We start from the raw sequence: 24,788 nt of genomic DNA, 5'->3' as shown, positions 1-24,788 counted from the left end.
GATATAGTCAGGCAGTCGGAAACAGATCCCATAGAGAACCCAGCTCTATGTAGACCCCCAAGCCCACTTTGTTCTTTGATCCATCCGTATGGCATGATCCTTCAGATGGCAATACCAGAGTTCGTACTCGACCACAAGTGTTGTCTCAGGTATCCGATCGGAAACCTATTCCATTGTCATAAAGGAAGTAAGGCTTATAGGTCAATAAACCTTTGGTGTCGCATAACTTGCCTTGCTTGAGCTTGGGTATAAATTCCACATTTACCTCCTGCCAGGCTTTCCGAGTATATGCAACTTCTAGGCACGCTGTGAAAACAGTTGCCAGATGACGTGACAGGTAGTCGGCCTTCTTTCGTAGTAACGGAGGAAATGTTGAATCAGGTCCAGGTGACTTAAATGGTTTGAAGCTCCTAAAGGGTTCCTTCACCAATATATTCTGTAATGATAAGCCTTGGATCAACCTCATCATTGCAAAATTGCGGTGTATCCGCGACTACCGTCAATGTGTTTTATCAAAAGCCTCTACGTGTTCTCCTTTGCTCTTACTCCCATGTCTTCTTTGAACGATTCAGTTTGGACATGGTTTTTTTGAGAGAAACATTTTCATCTTGTCGGTGTCATTAACACTATCGACCTGTTGGCAGAAAAGCTTCCACGAGGCAAGTTTTGGCGTTCTGATAATATATATATGTATATCAGATATACTTTCTCGTAGAGGACAACTATCTTCGAAAGACCCCACTAGTGCAGTCATGATCCTGTCGACATTGCCAGAATATCTTTTATGCTTCGACAATCTAAATTATTTTGGTCAAGCCTTCTTCTGAGTAGTCTTCCGAATTTTGTCCACTTGGTCCTCAACTTATTACGGAAGCTTATCGGATTTGGCGCTGGCCGTGCTATTCTAAAGCCAATGTAGCGATAGTCAGAGAAGGAGCGCTCCACAGAGACCCCCTACATCCTAACCTCATCGATTAAATTTTCCGAACACATTGTCACATTTAAAACTCCTCCCTTATCTTATTAATAAAAGTAGCGGTGTAATCAATATTAATTGTTATTAGGTCTCGTATATCCGATATAAAATTTAATGACAAATAACGAAGGTGCTCGGCCGAGTTCCAGTGCACGCATAGAATAATTTATAATTGATATAGTTCAGTCCAGTCCAGTGCTTGCTGATTTTCTCCATCAGAGCGTGTTTAGTTCTCTCTCTCTCTCTCTTCAGCGTTTTAACAGTGTTTTGCTCTTCGGGAGATCTGGTTCTCTTTCCAACTTCCGTAGAAATTCCTGGAATGTCGATTCTATCCCTTCCAACATCCTGTACATTCGCCCGATCGTGCTAGCGGTGCATACTCCTCAGCCTTCTTCGTCATGACCCGGATTACTTTCTCGGTCTTATTGTGAGCTTAGCATAGCTCTCGCTCACTACTGCCGTCATCCTGCTGTCCTCATCTCTCAGCAGCTATGACTGTTTCATTCGTTGTCTGAATTTGAATCGGGACACCACCTTTACTGAAAGGCTGGGGAATAACTGAGCAACCCTCTGGTTTATCCGTCTCTTCCTCATTTGTTAGTCTGACAACTGATTGTGCGCTTGAAGCATTACTCTCGACTACAGGCGCCAAGGCGGCTACACCTATAAGAGGGGCGGACAACATACTATGGTCCGATGCCACTACCGATGGGTCTTTGTAGTCCATTTTCACTTCTGAAAGGCTTTAATTTTTGCCCTATTGGTAGTACCTATTCCGAGGTCCTGATATTTGTTCTTTGAGGAGCGAAATGGAAACACGTCCGCTCCACTGAACGGTTACACAGATAAGCTTAGGTTATTAGCAGCACACGAAAGCCGGTACCGCCATAAACGAATGAAACAACATCAGTTTTAAGATCAAAAGGTGAATTGGTGTTGACCTTAGATAACACTTGGAAGAAATTAGTTCTCTACACGATATTGATTCGCATTAGGAGGCGATAACTACCGCTGAAAATTTTTTTCGATATTTTCGCTAGGATTAGAACCCAGGCGGTTAGCGTCATAGGCGGACATGCTAACCTCTGCGCTACAGTTGTCTCTAAGCGTTAAGCTATTAACCAATATATATTTAAACACCGAATATAATAAAGCTTGTTTATACAAATGTTGTTATATTATTATACCCACCACCGAAGGATGGGGGTATATTCATTTTGTCATTCCGATTGCAACACATCGAAATATCCATTTCCGACCCTGTAAAGTATATATGTTCTTGATCAGCATAAAAATCTAAGACGATCTAGACATGTCCGTCCGTCTGTCCGTCTGTGTGTTGAAATCACGCTGCAGTCTTTAAAAATAGAGATATTAGGCTGAAATTTTGCACAGGTTCTTTTTTTGTCCATAAGCAAGTTAAGTTCGAAGATGGGCTATATCGGACCATATCTTGATATAGCCCCCATATAGACCGATCGGCCGATTTAGGGTATTAGGCCCATAAAAGCCACATTTATCATCCGATTTTGCTGAAATTTAAGACAGTGAGTTGTGGTAGGCCCTTCGACATCCTTCGTCAATTTGGCTCAGATCGGTTCAGATTTGGATATAGCTGCCATATAGACCGATCCTCCGATTAAGGATCTTAAGCCTATAAAAGCCACATTTATTATCCGATTTTGCTGAAATCTGGGACAGTGAATATCGATGGGCCATATTTTTCTTCAATTTGACCCTGATCGGTTCAGATTTGGATATTGCATATAGACCGAACTCTCGATTTAAGGTTTTGGGCTCATGAAAGACGCATTTATTGTCCGATGTCGCCGAAATTTGGGACAGTGAGTTAAGTTAAGCCCCTTGACAAACTTCTGCAATATGGTACAGATCGGTCCAGATTTGGATATAGCTGACATATAGACCGACCTCTCGGTTTTAGGCTCTATAGAGGAAAATTTTGCGTTATATAGTATAACTTGAATTTTGGATAGCTTATACTTTTACATCATTGGTGAATGCCAGGGTAAAGTTAAAACTAATTGGCCATTCAAGTTAATAGAATGTTCATTGTCAAATTTGCATAATGCTTTCAAGTTCCTGTCCAAACAATACAAATTGTATAGGAAGTCTAGGAAAAATTCCCTTTTCCTTAATGGAATATTCATAGAAAAATTCGCATTAATAAAACTTCCTCTTATTAAAAACCATTCTCAAGCTCATTTCGAAAAGCTTTCTTATTCATATCACTAAGTAAGTTTAACATTTTCTAACCACAGAGTATTCCTCTTCAGCATACTATTTTCATGATTATATACTGAAGAAAAAGAGAACATTCCTCCTTGATAGTTTTTCTACTGAAGGACACTAAAAGCATGTTTCATGTCTTTATGATTGCGTTTTAAGATTATAACAAAAACCTTTTCGATGATAAAAAATTTTGTTAAATTTCCAAAAACCAAAGTGTTACATTACTCCGGCCAGACCAAGCAGACCAATTCCTCATTACCCGCGTGGGGTCAAACAAATTGATTAATGATGGAATCATCGATACGAACCAATGAAGCGGCGTCTTTATGAAAACATGCCTCTAAAATGAAAACTGTGTTAAAAGGGCCCGAGATACTTAAATCGATTTCTTAAGTCGATATTCACGTCACATCAAACGAATGAGGTTGGCTGCATAATGTTCACCCAAAAATTCAGAGGTTATTGAATTTAAGCTCACAAGACTAAAACCAAATTTATGCAAAGTTAACCGCAAAAGTCTGTTGCGGAGCCGCTTAAACACACGAAGCTCATTTTCGACCATTATTTCCATATAAAAACATTAAAAACAAACGATGACTAGAAATTAATTACTAACAAAAGTTCGCCATAAAACGCGACAAAGCACCAACAGGAATATCGGAATAAAAACCGGAGATGAAAGAAAGTCTTAGGCGATACGACACAAAGAAATCAATAAAAACACACGAGAAAGAAGATCTTGGTTTCGTGTGACACTGATAAATAAGCTAGACTTTGAATAAGCGTGTAGCTGATCAAGCTGAGACAAAAACTTAAGATACAAAAAAAAGAAGCACGGGGACCAATAAAAAAAACTGAATTTTTATTAGCCACAGGTGAAAGATTTGCTGTTTGGGTGAGTGAGACAAAGGGACTCTAGACAAATTGTAATGGGAATAACGAATATGGCAATACCCTAAAACGATGTTTCAGTCCATGGTTTAGTTCTTAATAGAAAACAAAACACCTCTCCATATGAGTACCTTATCAACTTAATAGCTATAGGGTAATTTCTTCCATATCGATGGCTGAGAAATGATCAATTTCATCCCGTGGAGACAATTTGGGATCTTATAAACCAAATCAACAACAAAAAATCAATGCTGTAGATTAAGAGCGCCGTTGTGTCTGGCGAAGCATGTATTATTCATTAATTTATCTCTTTGTCATTTTTCAGTAACAAAAGTCCACAAAAAGCAGCTTAGGTTTAGTGCTGTTTTGTTACTGGTTTATAAATGATGAAAATTAGCAAATAATAAATGCTAATTTGTTCGATATCCAGGCAAAATGATAGGTGTTTTGAAAAAAATTTAATGCTATGCAGTGGCGTAGTCAACAAAAATGCAGAAAGGAAAAATAACTAATTTGCAAACTAGTTCTAATGCAACTAAATTTTTTTATGTTTTACTTTCGAGAAGAGCTCAATGATCGGAGATTTTCTTTGCAAACGTTGTTGTTCCGTGTGCCCAGGTTCGAATCCTGGCCGAGCTCTGTCAAATTTTTCATTTTCAAGATTCCAAAAAAAAAACAAAAAACTTGAAAATAAAAAAAAAATGCCGCAGAAATTCCCACGAAATTTGCCATATATATTTTTGTCGAATTTTGTTTAATAGTGCAATAATTTTATGATTTGTTATCTGATCCTCCCGAAATTTGACCCGAAGGTTTCTCTTCTGATCGCTGATGAATTTCAATAGAAATAGATTCAGACTTCGAAATAATTCTCTAGTTCCTGTAGTTGAACCATCCAGAACCAATAAATCGCGAATGTTCACATCCGCTAAATGGGACAAGTTCTCAAAGAAATGAGAACCTAAAGTGGCAATCCACACACAACACATGTTCTATGGTCTCGACTTCCTCGACGACTTCCAGTCTGTCAGCATATTTGCCGATCAGGCAGTGACCCTTCATGACGGACTCAGTGACTGAGACGTCTGTTCTAGCCATTTATCTAGCGGTTTTTGTGTTCAGAATACGTTCTCAAGGGGTTTAATGGCTGCCTGGCTGTCTGAGAAGATATTTATGCCAGTTGTCGTAATGACATTATGTTCCACCACTGCTTTAATAGCAAGGATCATCGCTTGATACACACTACAGTTGTCAGGTAACCTTCTCGATATGACCAGTTATAGTTGTTCAGAATACACCCCAAAGCCCACCTAGTCATCTAGTTTGGAAACATGTATTTTGGAAGTGTATGTAATTTCTATTGCCAGGTTCCAATCGGTTCTATCAGGAATATTGGTAAAGTACTTTTTATCAAAAAGCGGTTCAGGCAGGCTGTAATCCACACTACCTGGAACATCGGATAACACAGTGTCCGTAGGCGCCACATGGACAAAGAAAAAGCTCCCTTAGCCTCACAGCAATGGTCAAAGGTTATTGGGCCCATATTTGTATTGTTCACCTTAGATCTTTTGGGCTTGCGATGCCCTCCAGGTGACCGTAGGCTTTTGGGTGACTGCGGTGCCTTTTCCGAATCTGTGCAGTGAATCTCCGAGTCCAATTAAGGAAGCCTTTCTCCTTATCGATGAGAGTTTTAGGATCATTCGCACCAAGCCTCTCACTAAACCTGAGAGCGATGCGCCTTTTATTATTCTAACCTCTTAAAGAGCGTATTGGTTTCCCAGAGAAGATAGAATAGGTTCGGCCATGTATCTAAGACTCGAAACAGTTGTCTTCATCAGTCGTCTGTTGGTAGGTGGAGCCTTTCGTAGCCGCTCCACCAGTCGAGGTCTCAATAGCACACAACATGCCGCGGCCTTATACCACCATCGCAGCTGTTGGGTCATTTGAGTCCATTCTATGGCTTCCTCTGTGGGAGATATACCTAAACATGAGCCATTCCATCCCATTTCCAATACCAACTGACCTACAGAAATAGAAATCATTTTCGCGAAAGTTTAAAGGCATATATAAATATCGCTAAATTATCGTAGAATTTGATGGTTTGCCAGCACTACGCGGAGTACCTGTGAGCACCACACAGGCTGTAACATTAAGGTCCGATCTGTGTCATGTTCATTACTGCTACGAGAAGCTTAACTGCGAGCTACCGGGCGTGTCCACAAGTTGCGGATAGTGGAATGTACCATACGGAGGAGCTGCAACGACAGTCGCAGATAATCAGCGGTATCGAGCGGAGAGGTCGTGCGAAACCGGCTCTTGCACAAATACTGAGTGCCTATGATGCTCGATATGACAAGACGAGTTATTTGCGCCTTTAAATAACCACCCTGTCAGGCGCCGAACGGTCAATTGGACCAGAATGAGCTTGCTCACTTATAGCATCTTAAATCATTATTTCGAGGATTTGTTTTAAAAAGTACGTGCAAATTTGCAAAATATTCGAAAAGTAACAAAATCTTTATTATATGACCCTTTGTGATCTTTGACTAATACATGTAATACGCATAAGTTTTTTATCTTGAGGAACCCCTAGTGAAATTAGATGTGGAATATTTTTATATCCACCACCGAAGGATGGGGGTATATTCATTTTGTCATTCCGTTTGCAACACATCGAAATATCCATTTCCGACCCTATAAAGTATATATATATTCTTGATCAGCGTAAAAATCTAAGTCGATCTAGCCATGTCCGTCCGTATGTCAGTTGAAATCACGCTACAGTCTTTAAAAATAGAGATATTGAGCTGAAACTTTGCACAGATTCCTTTTTTGTCCATAAGCAGGTTAAGTTCGAAGATGAGCAGTATGGGACTACATCTTGATATAGCCCCCATATAAACCGATACGCCGATTTAGGGTCTTAGGCCCATAAAAGCTACATTTATTATCTTATTTTGCTTACATTTGGGACAGTGAGTTAAGTTAAGCCCCTCTATATACTTTTGCAATTTGGCTCAGATCGTTCCAGATTTGGATATAGCTGCCCATATAGACCGATCTCTCGATTCAATATTTTGAGGCCATAAAAGGCACATTAATTGTCCGATTTCGCTGCAATTTGGAACAGTGAGTTGCGTTCGGCTCTTCGACATCCGAGTTCAGATCAGTTTATTTTTAGATATAGCTACTATATTTTATTATACATAATTGAACAATGACTTGTACTCATTAGTATTTGGTCCAAATCGGAACATATTTCGATATAGCTGCTATGGGGCATAAGGTATGCATTTTCACCGGATTTTGACGGAAGGTGGATTACATATATACTCGAGGTGGTGAGTATTCCAAGTTCGGCCGGGCTGAACTTAATGTCCATTTACTTGTTTCCATTGGCATCTTCCTCCTTAATTATAGATTTTAGGTACACTATGCAATGAATTCAGATAAATACGAAATTTGAAAAAATGTATGATACTTGATTTAATACCCACCACCATATATTGGAGGTAAACCAATCCAGTCATTCCGTTTGAAACACCTCAAACTATTGATCTGTTACCCCATAAAGTAACTATTTTTTAGATGGATATCGAACCACGGCTCTTCTCTAAATATCGAAGCTGTACAATTTACCGTTATAAAATGATAGCAAAAACAATTTTGGTATAAGCGCCATTTAAGGCAAGCACAAAATTGCACAATAACAAGTATGAAACAATTGGACTATTTTAACAAGTAAAAGCGTGCTAAGTTCGGGCGGGACGAATCTTTTATACCGGTCACCATGGATCGCACTTGTCGAGTTCTTTCCCGGCATCACTTCTTAAGCAAAAAATGGATAAAAGAAAAGATTTGCTCTGCTATTAGAGCAATATCAACATATAGTCCGGTTCGGACCACAATTAAACTAAATGTTAGAGGCCTGTGTAAAATGTAAGCCAATTCGAATAAGAACTGCTCCCTTTGGGGGCTCAATAAGTAAAATAGAGAGATCGATTTATATGGGAGCTGTATCAGGCTATAGAATGATTCTGACCATAATAAACACGAATGTTGATGGTCATGAGGGGATCCGTCTTAAAAAATTTAAGCCAAAATGAGACAATAATTGCGACCTCTAGAGGCTACAGAAGTCAAAATCCCAGATCGGTTTTTATGACAGCTATATCAGATTATTAACCGATTTGAACCATACTTAGCACAGTTGTTGGAACTCATAGCAAAACACGTCGTGCAAAATTTCATTCCAATCGGATAAGAATTGCGCCCTCTTTACTCTTTCGAAAGTTAGCGTGCTTTCGACAGACAGACAGACGGACGGACATGGCTAGACCGACATAAAATGTCACGACGATCAAGAATATATATATACTTTATGGGGTTTAGATTTAGCTGAAATTTGTTACAAGGACTCTGTTCTGACTTCCAACATTCGTGCCTAGAAGCCTCAATGTTGATCCAATTTGGCTGAAATTTGGCGCAACGTCTCCTGTAAGACTTCCAGCATCCGTGCCAAGTATGATCCGAATCGGCCTATACACTGTTATAGGACCCCTAAAAACCGATACCGCAATATGAATTCTTGAGACAATAAAAGCCGCATTCAATCCCCGACTTGATGGTTACCAACTATTCAAGTACGAGCTGAGGTAATAAGGATTAATTTTTAGCGGAATGAGTTGTGGTGGGTTTCCAAGATTCGCCCCGGCCGATCATTTTTACCTCTATATACATATATTGTGAATTATATTATACTGACAGGTTTCATTTCTTGGGTGACTCATGAACAAATTTGGTGTGGAATATTTTTATACCCTCCACCATTAGATGGGGGTATACTAATTTCGTCATTCTGTTTGTAACACCTCGAAATATGCATCTAAGACCCCATTAAGTATATATATTCTTGATCGTCTTGTCATTTTAAGTCGATCTAGCCATATCCGTCCGTCCGTCTGTAGAAAGCACGCTAACTTTCAAAGGAGTAAAGCTAGCCGCTTGAAATTTTGCACAAATACTTTTTGTTAGTGTAGGTCAGTTGGGATTGTAAATGGGCCATATCGGTCCATGTTTTGATATAACTGCCATTTAAACCGATCTTGGGTCTTGACTTCTTGAGCCTCTCGAGGGCGCAATTCTCGTCCGATTTGATTGATATTTTGCACGACGTGCTTTCAACAACTGCGCTAAGTATGGTTCGAATTGGTCCATGTTTTGATATAGCTGCCATATAAACCGATCCTGCGTCTTGACTTCTTGAGCCTCTGGAGGGTGCAATTCTCGTCCGATTTGACTATAATTTTGCACGTAGTGTTTTGGTATTACTTTCAACAACTGTGCTAAGTATGGTGCAAATCGGTTCATAATCTGGTATAGCTGTCATATAAACCGATCTGGGATCTTGACTTCTGAAGCCAATAGAGCGCGCAATTCTCATCCGATTTGGCTGAAATTTTGCATGAGGTGTTTTGTTATGATTTTCAATAACTGTGCTAAGTATGGCGGAAATCGGTACATAATCTAGTATAGCTGTCATATAAACCGATCTGGGATCTTGACTTCTGAAGCCAATAGAGCGCGCAATTCTCATCCGATTTGGCTGAAATCGGCTTCTCTCATGACCTCCAACATATGTGTCTAATATGGTCTGAATCGATCAATAGCTTGATACAGCTTCCATATAAACCTACCTCCCGACTTTGCTCCCGACAAGGCGCAATTCTCCGAATCCGAATGAACTGAAATATTACACAATGACTTCTACAATATTCAGCATTCAATTATGGTCCGAATCGGACTATAACTTGATATAGCTCCAATAGCATAACAGTTCATTTTCAATATTCTTTGTTTGCCTAAAAAGAGATACCACACATAAAACTCGACAGTTGCGATCCATGGTGGAGGGTATGTAAGATTCGGCCCGGCTGAACTTAGTACGCTCTTACTTGTTTATTTTCATACTATGCTCCTAAAATGGAATATGGTGGGCGATTATGGCTAAGTTTGAACACATGCAATTGTCACCAAACAATTTTCGCATGAAATTCGCAAATTAATACTTTAATTACCTTACAATTTTTTATATCCACACATAGTCAATTTTGATACTTCTAGTGATATTTGATGAAAGACATTTCTTCTTTTCATACCATCTATCTAAAATGAAGTTTCGTGTTACTTTCATGCATCAACGACGGAATCTCAAGCAGAAAAGCTGAAATTGATATGGATATTTATAGTTTTGGAAAACGATTAAGATGCGTCAGTCTCAGGTATCTTCGAACATTTGTCTATAATTCCCCATTCATAGTTTTGACGCGCTATTCGAAGACTGACCCCAAAAAACAAAACAATTTTCAAAAATATCATTTATAAATCGAATCCCATCGATCAAGAACAATTCACTAATTTATCTTTTGTCCACATCAGATGAACTGAGTCACGCGAAACACAAGCCGCTTTGGAAAAAAAAATTCTCAAAGAAAGACAGAGTGATTTGTATGTTCGCATTGTCAACTCAATATTGATTTCAATCAAAATGTCTTTTAGATTTGAGTGTTTATCTTCTTCCTCTTCCAATTTCTTTTAATTCGAATGTCATGACCATAAATCTTTGCAGTCGCAGTTTAAAAGATGTCATTAAATGCGTTTAACCCGTGCTGTCTGCGCAACGCGACTGCGCACAGCACTAATAAAAACCACAGGCAAAATCTTAAAATACAAGCAAAAATGATTAGATTTTTTACGATCTAATGATTATTATGTGTGCACTGTTAATTGAAATTTTTAATGGAAAGTTGAAAAGAAATAGGAAGAGGAGCGAAAAAATGAAGCGGCGACATAAATATTCCATTGGGTGTGGTCCATTAATAGCTTCACATCGTTGCGGATGGTTTGTTCTATTAATTGGTGAATGTTTTTCGTTTTATTATTAGTTTTTTCTCAGAATATTTAATTTTGTGCGAGTGCAGAAGCATTTCTTAAATCACGATGGCGACAAATTTCTTTGTTGGCTGCCAGATTACCGATACGTGTGAGAGTAACACTTGAAGACATGAAAAATGCCAAAAACCACATAAGTTTAATTCGAAGAAATAATTTTTACAGTTCCCGATTGGGAGTTATATCAGACCTAGAATTCACTGAGATTGAGTACAAACAATTCATAGAACACAAGCTATGAATGAGTTAATTTCGGTCGAACTGAAATCATAAATCGTAGAATGTATGAATCGGAAGACAATTATGGTCATAGACAAACATTTTATAAATACTTGAGAAACAAATTTGAAAGCAACCAAAATTCTCCTAAATACTTCAAAAATTTGAATGTTCCACATTTTCTTTTAAATTCATAGCTATAATGCGATTTGAGCCATCAATAATGCTATATGTATTACCCGCACAGAAAAATAAACTGACTTCAAAACTAACGTTACGGGCGTAAGTGTTACAACTAGCGAAATTTTTAGGTATTTCACCAAGCTCTTGGTTGCCTAACAATTTCTGATATAAAATTTCATACATTTTTATACCCTACACCACCACTGTGGTACAGTTTATTATAACTTTGTGCATTTGTGCAACGCTAAGAAGGAGAGAGCTAGACCCATTCATAGGTATACCGATCGGCTTAGAATCACTTCCTGATTCGATTTAGCTATGTCTGTCTGTCTGTTCATGTATTCAAGTTACAGGTAGCATTTATTGCCCGATTGTCATGAAAATGTGCACATGTTATTTCTTTGGCTCAAAGACGAACGCTATTGATTTTGAACGAAATCGGTTCAGATTTAGATATAGCTCCCATAAAAATCTTTCATCCGATATGGCCCCACGGTAGCCGAGTTGGAAGCGTACTTGGATTACCAGTGCAGGAGTCGTGGGTTCGATTCCCGCCAGAAGCCTTGCTCTGTTGCTACTGTGGTATCACAATGAACTTAAAATTGTCTAAGTGAGTCTGCAAAGGACTGCCACTCTTACCTAACCTAAACTATGGCCTTTTAAGGCTGTAGTAACCACAAATTTGGTCCGATCTTTTCAAAATTCAGAATGAGGTGTTTTATTTGACGTCCTCATAAGTGTGCAAAATTTCGTCAAAATCGGTCAAGATTTCGATATAGGTTCCATATATATCCGATATGATATTTTAAGATTGTAGCAGCCACAATTTTGTTCCGGTCTTTACAAACTTTAGCATAATCGGTTCAGATTTAGATATAACTCCCACAACGCAAAATTTCATTAAATTCGGTGCTGATTTAGATATAGCACCCATATAAAGGAATATTTTTTTGCTTTTATCTTTAGGCAACACTGGTTTAAATAGCTCACGCACGTTTCGTGTTTTGTTTTACTATCAAACATCTCATGTTTGGTCTATAATTTAACCATGAATCGCGTGAAAAACGAACAACGCTTGCAAATTATTGCATTTTGTTATTAAAATACGTGCTCTTTAAAGGAAGTTCAGCACACGCTTCTTCCATTGACCGACGCATCCAGAAACAGTCTCAGTTTGACGCGGTTTATGGGCTGGTGACAGCATTGGACCGTACTTCTTCAAAGATCATGCGAATCGTAGCTGTGAATGGTGACTAACAAGTAAAAAGGCGTTAAGTTCGGCCGGGCCGAACTTTAGATACCCACCACCTCGGGATTATATGTAAACCACCTTTCATCAAAATCCGGGGAACATTGTATACCTTATGTCCCATGGCAGTTATATCTAAATATCTAAATACCAAATACTAATAAGTACAACTCACTGATCAATTGTGTATAACAAAATATTGGTCTTTTTAGTAAAGGGTGATTTTTTTGAGGTTAGGATTTTCATGCATTAGTATTTGACAGATCACGTGGGATTTCAGACATGGTGTCAAAGAGAAAGATGCTCAGTATGCTTTGACATTTCATCATGAATAGACTTACTAACGAGCAACGCTTGCAAATCATTGAATTTTATTACCAAAATCAGTGTTCGGTTCGAAATGTGTTCAAATTTTGACAAATTTTGTTCAGCGATGAGGCTCATTTCTGGTTGAATGGCTACGTAAATAAGCAAAATTGCCGCATTTGGAGTGAAGAGCAACCAGAAGCCGTTCAAGAACTGCCCATGCATCCCGAAAAATGCACTGTTTGGTGTGGTTTGTACGCTGGTGGAATCATTGGACCGTATTTTTTCAAAGATGCTGTTGGACGCAACGTTACGGTGAATGCACACATTTCGAACCGAACACTGATTTTGGTAATAAAATTCAATGATTTGCAAGCGTTGCTCGTTAGTAAGTCTATTCATGATGAAATGTCAAAGCATACTGAGCATCTTTCTCTTTGACACCATGTCTGAAATCCCACGTGATCTGTCAAATAAAGGGTGATTTTTTTGAGGTTAGGATTTTCATGCATTAGTATTTGACAGATCACGTGGGATTTCAGACATGGTGTCAAAGAGAAAGATGCTCAGTATGCTTTGACATTTCATCATGAATAGACTTACTAACGAGCAACGCTTGCAAATCATTGAATTTTATTACCAAAATCAGTGTTCGGTTCGAAATGTGTTCAAATTTTGACAAATTTTGTTCAGCGATGAGGCTCATTTCTGGTTGAATGGCTACGTAAATAAGCAAAATTGCCGCATTTGGAGTGAAGAGCAACCAGAAGCCGTTCAAGAACTGCCCATGCATCCCGAAAAATGCACTGTTTGGTGTGGTTTGTACGCTGGTGGAATCATTGGACCGTATTTTTTCAAAGATGCTGTTGGACGCAACGTTACGGTGAATGAACACATTTCGAACCGAACACTGATTTTGGTAATAAAATTCAATGATTTGCAAGCGTTGCTCGTTAGTAAGTCTATTCATGATGAAATGTCAAAGCATACTGAGCATCTTTCTCTTTGACACCATGTCTGAAATCCCACGTGATCTGTCAAATACTAATGCATGAAAATCCTAACCTCAAAAAAATCACCCTTTACTAATGCATGAAAATCCTTACCTCAAAAAAATCACCCTTTAGTACATCTAAAAATAAATCAATCTGAACCAAACACAACATGGATGTCAAAAAGCCTAACATAAGTCACTGTGTCAAATTTTGGTTAAATCGGATTATAAATGCTCCTTTTTTGGGCCAAGACTTTAAATCAAGATACCGGTCTATATGGCAGCTATATGCAAATCTTGATCCATCTAGACCAAATTGAAGAAATATGTGACGAAGCTTAACTTAACTCTCTGTCCCAAATTTCGGCGACATCGGACAATAAATGCGCCTTTTATAGGCCCAAAACCTTAAATCGAGGGATCGGTCTATATGGCAGCTATATCAAAATCTGATCCAATCTGTGCCAAATTAAAGAAAGATTTTGAAGGGCCTAACAAAACTAATTGTCCCAAATTTCAGCAAAATCGGATAATAAATGTGTCTTTTATAGGCCTAAGACCCTAAATCGGTGGATGGGTCTATATGGCAGCTATAACCAAATCTGGACTTTTATGGGCCTAAGACCCTAAATCGGAGAATCGGTCTATATGGTAGCTATAACCAAATCAAATCGGATCTGGGCCAAATTGACGAAGGATGTCGAGCGTGTTAGGCCCACAACTAACTGTCCCAAATTTCAGCAAAATCGGATAATAAATGTGGCTTTTATTGGCCTAAGACCCTAAATCGGCGGATCGGTCTATATGGGGGCTATATCAAGATTAAGTCCGATATAGGCCATCTTCGAACTTAACCTGCTTATGGACAAAAAAAATCTGTGCAAAGTTTCAGCTCAATATCTCAATTTTTGAAGACTGTGGCGCGATTTCAATAGACAGACGGACAGACGAACGGACATTTCTAGATCGTCTTAGATTTTTACGCCGATCAAGAATATATATACTTTATAGGATCGGAAATGGATACTTCGACGTGTTGCAAACGGAATGACAAAATGAATATACCCCCATCCTTCGGTGGTGGTTGTAAAAACTAAAGGTAACTGTTGACTGCGTGTATCAAAAAAAAATTAGCTGTGGAATTGGTAAGGCAATTTTGGAAACTAGAATTTGACATCTTCCATCTGTTAGAGCTTTTTTGAACATATTATGAATCTGCATATTTCCTTTGTATATGACTTAGGCTAAAGGTTGATGCATTCGCTAGTGACAAGACCAGCTTTTCAACAAAGCTTCCCACCAAATATATATATAAAGCTTTACGTGGATGCCATTTGAGTATGCACCACTCCAAGTAGCAAGAAAAGCTTAAGCTTATTATTCGTTTATGCCGTTTATAGCATGTTATAGTATATTCGTTTTTGTTTAGCACTTAAGCAACAGTGTTATATGGAAAGAGAAAACACTTACCGGCCCAACTTCTGACTTTCGGCAGGTAATCATTCCAAAATGAGCATCGCTTGGCCAGTGGGCCTCTTTGCAGTTTTTCGGTTTTCTCATCTGTGCTGAAGACGTAGTACACGGGGTCCTCTTTGGAAAAATTAGGCCATTCTTCACCATCAACAGCGGGATTGCTAGAAGAGAATATAACAGTTATTAATTTAATTTCTCAAATGGCTCATTTATTTACGGAATATCGTAAAATTTACGATATATGAAATATGTATATAAGAAGGGATGTTAGCTTTGCTGTGGCTGTTGTCTAGGCTAACTAACGACACAATTATGGTATATCTGTGGTGAACTAAAAATATCTCTGGTGAAAGGCTTATAGTTAATGGCAAACTTTGGTGAATTTTGCCAAACTAAGAATATAATTATGGAAAGTTTGGTGAAATAATTGAAATGTATCTGGTAAATTTTTTTGCATTATCACCTGCTGCATTCTTTATACCATACGGTCCCCATTAACAAAAACCTTTTATATGGACAACAATTCAAATTTAACACTCCATAAGACAAGCCATCGAATCTTTTTCACCTTCAATATTCATTTCTTCCAAAAGCCTCTTGTCTATGGGGTAATTTTTATACCCTCCACCATAAGATGGGGGGTATACTAATTTCGTCATTCTGTTTGTAACTACTCGAAATATTCGTCTGAGACCCCATTAAGTATATATATTATTGATCGTCGCGACATTTCATGCCGATCTAGCCATGTCCGTCCGTCCGTCTGTCTGTCGAAAGCACGCTAACTTCCGAAGGAGTAAAGCTAGCCGCTTGAAATTTTGCACAAATACTTCTTATTAGTGTAGGTCGGTTGGTATTGTAAATGGGCCATATCGGTCAATGTTTTGATATAGCTGCCATATAAACCGATCTTGGGTCTTGATTTCTTGAGCCTCTAGCGTGCGCAATTCTTATCCGATTGGAATGGAATTTCGCACGACGTGTTTTGTTATGATATCCAACAAGTATGTGTCAAGTATGGTTCAAATCGGTCCATAACCTGATATAGCTCCCATATAAACCGATCTTGGGTCTTGACTTCTTGAGCCTCTAGAGGGCACAATTCTTATCCGATTTGAATGAATTTTTGCACGAAGTATTTCGTTATGATATCCAACAACTGTGCCAAGTATGGTTGAAATCGGTTCATAACCTGATATAGCTGTCATATAAACAGATCTGGGGATTTGACTTCTTGAGCTTCTAGAGGGCGCAATTCCTATCCGATTTGGCTGAAATTTTGCATGACGTATTTTATTTTTACTTTCAACAACTGTGTCAAATAAGGTTCAAATCGGTTCATAACCTGATATAGCTGTCATATAAACCGATCTGGGATCTTGACTTCTTGACCCCTAGAGGTCGCAATTATTATCCGATATGCCTGAAATTTTGTACGACTGATCCTCTCATGACCATCAACAAACGTGTTTATTTTGGTCTGAATCGGTCTATAGCCCGATACAGATCCCATATAAATCGTTCTCTCTATTTTACTTCGTGAGCCCCAATGGGCGCAATTCTTATACGAATTGGCTGAAATTTTACACAGGTCTCCAACATATAATTTAATTGTGGTCCGAACCGGACCATATCTTGATATCGTTTTAATAGCAGAGCAACTCTTTTCTTATATCCCGTTTTGTCTAAGAAGAGATGCCGGGAAAAGAACTCGACAAATGCGATCCATGGTGGAGGGTAAATAAGATTCGGCCCGGCCGAACTTAGCACGCTTTTACTTGTTAGTTATGAGTACATCATCCCTTTGCACAAGTAAACAACGAATTACAAACAAAAAGCAAGTCCATTTTAATTACTTATTTGGTTTTTACTTAAGCCGTTATTAGTTGTCTTAAAACAATTCACTTTTTGAATTCACATATAATTTAAAATGTTTGTTAATATTGTCAATTTACATACGATTCATCATTTTTGCTTTCACATCTGTATGTTATTTTCGTATGACATAACCTAAAAATGTGAGCAAATCTGTTTTTTTACTCGTAAAAATTGTTAAAATTGTGTTACATTTGTGAAAACAATCTAATTTGGGGATGCTTTTATTCGACTGACAACAAAAACTGCTGATTTCTCTATGTTTTCGTCTGAATGAATAGAGCTCACTCTTAACCAAAAATTAATACGTGCTATTTCGAAAAGTGAGTTTCATATGTTAATTTCATTTGTATTACACGACATGTACAACTCGACATGTGCCAAATTTTAAATGTCATAAGACACCTACATAATAATAAAGCCTTTAGCAGACAGAGCGGGTTGTAGGCCCAGAGGAGGAAAACTCATCTCATTTCATTTTAAGATTCTAGTCTAATGAAAACAAGTTCTGTCGGGCCGAACTTTGAATACCCACCACCTCGGGTATATATGTAAACCACCTTTCGTCAAAATCCGGTGAAAAATGCATACCTTATGCCCCATGACAGCTATTTCAAAATATGTCTCGATTTGTACCAAATACTTATAAGTACAAGTCATTGTTCAATTGTGTATAACATAATATTGGTCATATTAGTAGTTATATCTAAAAATAAACCGATCTGAACCATATACGACACGGATGTGGAAAATCCTAATGTCAAATTGGATAATAAACTGTGTCAAATTTCAGTGAAATCGAATTATAAAAGCGCCTTTTATAGGGCCAAGACTTTAAATCATGATATCGGTTTATATGGCAGCTATATCCAAATCTGGACCCCATCCTTCGGTGGTGGGTATAAAAATAAGAAATTAAGTTGTATCTGTCAAATAAATTGAAAAGGATGGCCCATTTGTATACCCTCCACCATAGGATGGTGGAGGACACTATAATTTCGTCATACTGTTTGTAACTCCTCGAAATATTCGTCTAAGACCCCATAAAGTATATATATTCTTGATCGTCATGGCATTTTAAGTCCATCTAGTCATGTCCGACCGTCCGTCCGTTCGTTCGTCCGTCTGCGAACGAATGCGATCCATGGTGGAGGGTATATAATATTCGGCTTGGCCGAACTGAGCACGCTTTTACTTATTTGGGTTCAATACGTTCAGAGGGCCCTTACGCGTAAGGCTTTCTGTAAGCGCTACTTTGGGATATGAAAAAAAGACCTTCCTTTTTCGGCTATTTTTTATTGGTGGGGCCTGTCCTTTAGTTGGCGTTGGCTGACACAGTTTCTTCAATTCAAATAAGAAAATAACTCTTCGAACTAACGAAGTTTTATAGAGGGCGTAAGTAAGTATTGGTTTAATCACGCTCCTGTAGAGCCAGTGGACTATCCTCGGAATCAGGCCCCATTTCGAGCCTACGGCCCGTCTACATAGTGCCAAACATCTGTGAGCCTTCTCAGTACGCTCCTGAATGTGACACTTCCAATTCAGTTTCCTGTCCATGATCACACCTAAGTATTTGACTTTGTCATATATTGAAATCGTCTTATTATGGAAACGTTGTGCGGTAAATTGGCCCACCGTCGTCTTCCTCGTGAACAGGCATATTTCAGTCTTCTCTGGGTTAACATTGAGATCTTGGTCTAGCCCAGTCATATGCCATATGCAAGACCCTTTGGGCCCTTCTGGATAGCTCGTTCGGAAGTATTATAACATCGTCTGAGTAACAGACGGGTTCAAATCCCTCCTCAGTCAGCATCCATAATAGGTCATTTATGGTGGTCACCCATAGTAGTGGCGATAAAATGCCCCCCTGTGGCGTTCCCTGTGCCACTTTCTCCCTTATATTTATGCCATGGGACACACGATTTATCACCTGTTCCTTAGCATGTGCTTTATCCAGTCTCTAAGGACTGGGTCCACCCGGTACTGGTCTAAGGATTGGATCAATGTCAATGCATACCGCCAGTGTGTACGTTTTGGCATCGAAGGATTCTTTTATTTTATGCACAACCACGTGCACGGCAGTCTCCACCGACCTTCCCTTGACATAGGCATGCTGTTTGTATTTGAGCAGTTTGCTGGATGTCCTATGGGTTTTCATTAAAAGCCTCAACATGTCCTCCGTTGTTTCTGCTCTCACTCCCATATCGTCTACTAAAGTTTCAGTTTGGACATGGGTTTTTAAAATAACTTTTTTATCTTGGCGGCGTCATTAAAGCTATCGACCTGTTCGCAGAAATGGTTTCAGGAGGCACGTTTTGCCGCTCTGGTAATCTTATTGTATTCCTTGAACCGTGTGTAATAAACATCCCTATAAACTTCGGCTTTTTTACGACGTGCTCTGTTAAAAAGTCTGCGGACATCTTATTATATATTGGCTTGCAAAGAGTGCATTTCAACAACAAATTTGTACTTTGGATCGTTGAGATTCAATACAAATTGTTGCAGGAAAATTAACAACTTTCGAAGTTGTTTTTTCGCCCAAAGTTGTTGTTTTTCAAAATAATTTTTATCTGTGTAGAGTGTTATTACAAAAATAAAAATAGATCAAATAAAAACAAGAATAAAATATTAAATATGTGTATTTAAGCTTTTCATAACTTTTCCAAAAGTAGAACTGGGTACCATGGTTGGTACTCTAAATTTTTGCTCATTTGTCCATGAACATTCCATTAAAGAAAAAGGTAAACTTCTCACATAGAAATAAGTGCTATCTGCTTCAAGATTAAGCACAATGAAAGATACCTCATTTTCTGAGTCGAGTCCGAACGGTGAGTTTGGGGAGAAGTTTTTTATGTATGCCATAATACCGCACAAATGAGGGGAGAGTCACTACAGAATATTTTTTGATCTTCCATGCCTGTTCGGCTATACGTCCGTCTGTCTGCCGGAAGCACGATAACTTTCGAAGGAATAAAGCTAGGCGCTTGAAAATTGGCACAAAACTTACTTTTTATGTAGGACGGTTGGGATTTTAAATGGGGCACATCGATTTATTTGAAATTTTAAATATGAAATTTTTTATGACTTTTTTATCGACCATATCGGTCCATGACTTGATGTACCTCATATATATTTGAAAACGTTATTCAAAGAACGTGTCAAATGCGATCCATGGTGAAGGGTATATAAGATTCGTTCCGGCCGGAATTTCCGTGCTTTCACCTGTTTTTTTTATGACGAGATTAGTAAAGCAATCTATCTAACTATCTGCTGAGGTTGCGAAATTCTATGTGTTATTTCCTGCGTAATTAGTTTTAAATTGATTAGCAAAACTGATGATTGTGAGTTAAGCATGGTAATCTGTTTTTAGTTAAAACTTCAACAAAATTTCTTAATTTACTTAAATATATACGGAAATTTTTCTGCACAAACACAATTCTGCCATAATATCACACTAAAATTAATTATACCTAATTGCTACTTTTAAGTCGTTAGCTAAAAACAAACATTTTTATTTTCATTTCTCATTTAAATTTTTTTTTATACGGAGTTTGAAAGTTGTTCACGTGGAAAGCCAAATAGAGTATTAACCCTTAAGTACTGATTATTTTCTTAGTACCATCCAAAGTAATGTTTGTGTGCCTTAAGACTCTCAACTTATCAATATCTGTTGTGGCTATAAGATTCCCTGAAGACTTACCCCGTTTTGGCGAATTCAATCACAGCATTAAGCATACGTTTTCCTAACTCTCGTTCCACTGGCCTATACTGGAGTGATGTGTTTAAGGGCTGACCGAAGAAATATTCAATTTCGTCGCCGTGCAAAACTCCCATCCATTCGCCCCATAATGATGTGCTAGTGCGCTGAAAATAAAAAAGGAGGGACAGAGTTAAATTATATTGCTTGTATACTCAATGAGTTAAAAGTATAATAGGTAATCTCATCACGACCTGAAAGTACATAAGGATGGCCCAAGAAAAAAAAAACCTGAAATAAAGGGTGATTTTTTTGAGGTTAGGATTTTCATGCATTAGTATTTGACAGATCACGTGGGATTTCAGACATGGTGTCAAAGAGAAAGATGCTCAGTATGCTTTGACATTTCATCATGAATAGACTTACTAACGAGCAACGCTTGCAAATCATTGAATTTTATTACCAAAATCAGTGTTCGGTTCGAAATGTGTTCATTCACCGTAACGTTGCGTCCAACAGCATCTTTGAAAAAATACGGTCCAATGATCCCACCAGCGTACAAACCACACCAAACAGTGCATTTTTCGGGATGCATGGGCAGTTCTTGAACGGCTTCTGGTTGCTCTTCACTCCAAATGCGGCAATTTTGCTTATTTACGTAGCCATTCAACCAGAAATGAGCCTCATCGCTGAACAAAACTTGTCAAAATTTGAACACATTTCGAACCGAACACTGATTTTGGTAATAAAATTCAAAGATTTGCAAGCATTGCTCGTTAGTAAGACTATTCATGATGAAATGTCAAAGCATACTGAGCATCTTTCTCTTTGACACCATGTCTGAAATCCCACGTGATCTGTCAAATACTAATGCATGAAAATCCTAACCTCAAAAAAATCACCCTTTACAAAAAGCCAGATAGTTTTATCTGGAGGAGCATATCTGTGCCCTCAAAAGTTTAAATCAAAAGATCCGATTGTAGGAGCTATGTCGAAAATTTCTTGGCACAGATGTAGAGGGGCCTAGTACATCGAAAGAAAAATCGATACCGTACGGTAGTTAAGCAATACAACTTAATACCAAAACAATACCGTTTGGTATTTATAACACTTTATATCAACCGTACCGTACGGTACTGTTTTGGTATTAATTTACAAGCAATACCGTTGTTATCCATTTTTCGTTCTGTGTATAACCATATATTCTTTAAATTAAAATTCAGAACGGTAGCCTCATTTTAAAAACTGCGGATTATATCGGACAGACGGGCAAACAAAAACGGACATCGCTATATCATCCATGTTTTTAAAAAAGATCAACAATATATGCAATATGGGGTTCAAATAAATAATATATATATATAAAAAAAAATTTGTCTACGGCGACTATATGAAAAATCCGCAATTACTTTTTGGGCAACCCAATATATATATATATATATATATATATATATATATATATATATATATATATATATATATATATATATATATATATATATATATATATATATATATATATATATATATAAATATATATATATATATATATATATATATATATATATATGTGTGAGAAAAGAGCACGTTGCTGATATATTTTCAGGGCTTAGTGTTTGGGGGACCACCCCAATCCTCAAAACATCCCTAAATCGGGCATATTGAACAATAACACATTGTACAAGACTATCTTTTTATTAGGGTAGATTCAAAATTACATTGTAAATGTTTTTTCCTAAGTAAATATTTGCTAGCAGAAGAGTTTAATTCATTGCTTGCATTAAATTAAAGAGAACATTTTTATGTCCACTCCTTAGAATAGATCGAAATATTGATATGTGACGATTTATGTATAAGTTAACAGTTACTAAATTTCTGTTTTTATTAATTTGAGTGCTTTTACAGAACTGAATCAAAAATCTTAAACTTAGGTTGAAGTTGGTTGGTGCTGCTGTTGGCGCTGCTGCTGTTGGTTGGTGCTGTTGCTGGTGCTGCTATTGGTTTCTTGCTGATTGACGATTTTGTTATTGTTGTCGTCATGAGGTGTCAGGTTACCCGCTTTGCTGTGTTTGCTGTTGACCTGCGGTACTGGTGGATACGGATTGTTGACCCTTGCGTTAGCTGTAGAAATGCTTACATTTCATTACCATTACCATTTCATATTGTTGCTTACAAATCATGATGGTTCACTGTTTGTTGTTGCAGGCGGACAATGTTGACTGACAGCGGTCAATGAATTAATCAATAGAATCAGCAATTTTTTGGTATCGAAATCCAATATAAAGAATTTTTTGTTTGGCTGACATCCCAGCAAACATCTTTGATGTTAACACCTCCCCTCTTAGTTACGAGCGTCCTCGATCGTAATACCGTTAGAAGTAAGGTATCTGAGATAATCTTGGTACGTCTCTTGGAAAGTTTGTTGAATTCGATGTCGGAACTGATAGTTGATTGGGAGGTGCTAGATTAACGGTTTCAATCAATGGGCGCTGCTTTCTTCTTATCAAGAACAATACCAGAATGAGAGCTGCAGCTATTGTGAGTAAATGCACGGCCGCACTCCATTTGTTTTTAATGTTCAACAGTTCTATCGCTTTTGTATTGTTTAGATGGATCCTTTTTACAAATTCCAAAGTGGTTACTTCTTCTATTTTTGATCCAGGAGATCTAGGTTGTAGGATTGCAGGTAATGGTTCGGCATACGTTGTTTGGAAATAGTTGTATGTCTCGTTGTCAATTGTTATGGAAGCGTTTTGAAACTTGATTATGAAGGTTCCCGTAAGATTGTACTGCTCGTCGTTGATGAGAATGGTACCATCGAATTGATTTAGTAGAATCATCCCAGGCAAGACTTCCTCTACTGTAGGGGTGGTGCTATGTCTCAATAAAGTACAGTTTGCTTCTACGCTTTTTAAAAGATTTAACAAACAATTTTCTTTTTCTATTCTTTTGACATTATTTAAATTACAAACAGTCAGATTATTGAAAGATTTACATGGTTTAAGGATCCCATAGGATTCATTTTTACAAACTAGTATTTCATTATAATCAATTTTATTAATAAGATCCCCACTCTTAGTGGGTTTAATCAAGAGTTTACTGCAGGAATCTAAATTCGTAGTCGGTACATTGACAATATAAATAAGTGATTTTTCATTTGATGCAATTTTTACTTCAGAGAATTCGAATATTTCTTCTATGTTTACAAAGGGAATTGAATCTTTCTCGAAAAGCTCTTTTGCAATATTCACTTCAGTGTTCGACAATACAAATGAATTTATTATGCCGGACTTTGCCCAGTGAATGGCATAATTTACATTAACAATTTCTTCCTTTAAAAGGTCAATTTTCATTTTGAGCATGGTTATAAAATTTTCATTGGTTTTTACAATTTTTATAATTTTGTTGGTATTTTCTGTGAGTTCATCTATTTTTTTTAGAGACAGATTATTTATTACAACCTGCCTATTATTGCTTGACAAAACATTGTTAATTTTTTGCTCTATTATCTCGAAATCGTCGTGATCTGGATTTCCGGCGATCCATTTCCAAGTAGATCCAATAAAATTAAGAGATCTCTTTACTCTGGGCTTAATCCTATCTAGGTGACGCTGAAGTTGGGTAAGTTCATGTTGAAGGTATGGATAAAGAGGATGGGATTGGTTTATATTCTGACGTAGGTGTTGCTGCAGGGTATTAATTACATTCTGGTAGTCCTCTGTCT

The 24,788-nt window shown here is 37.7% G+C and overlaps 1 protein-coding gene across 5 annotated transcripts in view; it reads right to left on the bottom strand.

Annotated features, from left to right (window-relative positions):
• LOC106096077 (acetylcholinesterase) overlaps positions 1-24,788 on the bottom strand; it is a 451,106-nt gene that overhangs the window by 44,659 nt on the left and 381,659 nt on the right. For all 5 annotated transcript variants that reach the window (XM_059361337.1, XM_013263626.2, XM_059361335.1 and 2 more), the window contains 2 exon segments: positions 21,068-21,231; positions 15,490-15,653 (listed from right to left, as the gene is read on the bottom strand). In XM_059361337.1, the coding sequence (XP_059217320.1) occupies positions 15,490-15,653; positions 21,068-21,231 (328 nt within the window).

This window comes from Stomoxys calcitrans, chromosome 2 (genome assembly GCF_963082655.1).
Source record: "Stomoxys calcitrans chromosome 2, idStoCalc2.1, whole genome shotgun sequence".
Taxonomy (NCBI): Eukaryota; Metazoa; Arthropoda; class Insecta; order Diptera; family Muscidae; genus Stomoxys; species Stomoxys calcitrans.
Note: the sequence above shows the minus strand (reverse complement) of the source record. Positions and strands in the feature narration are given on the sequence as shown.